Source organism: Carlito syrichta, unplaced genomic scaffold (genome assembly GCF_000164805.1).
Source record: "Carlito syrichta isolate Samal-C Ts95f unplaced genomic scaffold, Tarsius_syrichta-2.0.1 Scaffold171543, whole genome shotgun sequence".
Lineage (NCBI taxonomy): Eukaryota > Metazoa > Chordata > Mammalia > Primates > Tarsiidae > Carlito > Carlito syrichta.
In genome coordinates, this window is record NW_007115639.1 from 1 (window position 1) to 336 (window position 336).

A 336-nucleotide genomic window follows, 5' to 3' on the forward strand; every position below is an offset into this window, starting at 1 on the left:
ATTGGAGGAGGACTCAGACTGGGGCAGGGGTTCGTTTCAGGGATGACCCCTGGGAGAGGGCTGCGGGTCGGAAGGCGGGGGACGGGGTCAGCCGGCCGCAGGGATCCGCACCTGCAGCCCAGGAAGAGGTGGTTGGCCCAGACCATGGAGAGGGACAGCAGCTGGTCCAGGCGGCCGCCGCCGTCGGGCGGGTCGCGGTAGTCAGGCAGGTGGCGCAGGATGAACTCCATCCGGGCCTTCCATTGCTTCTCGCTCTCCGAGTAGGAGCGGAACTGCTCCGCGAAGTCGGCCGCCTGCCGCACCCCCGAGACCAGCTCCTCCACCGCGGCGGCCGCC

The 336-nt window shown here is 70.2% G+C and overlaps 1 protein-coding gene across 1 annotated transcript; it reads right to left on the bottom strand.

Moving 5' to 3' along the window:
* Positions 1–111: 111 nt before the first annotated feature.
* CDKN2AIPNL (CDKN2A interacting protein N-terminal like) lies at positions 112–332 on the bottom strand (the record flags this gene model as incomplete). Its single annotated transcript, XM_008051416.1, has 1 exon — positions 112–332. A coding segment is annotated over one exon (221 nt), but the record flags the coding sequence as incomplete, so codon positions are not given.
* Positions 333–336: the final 4 nt, after the last annotated feature.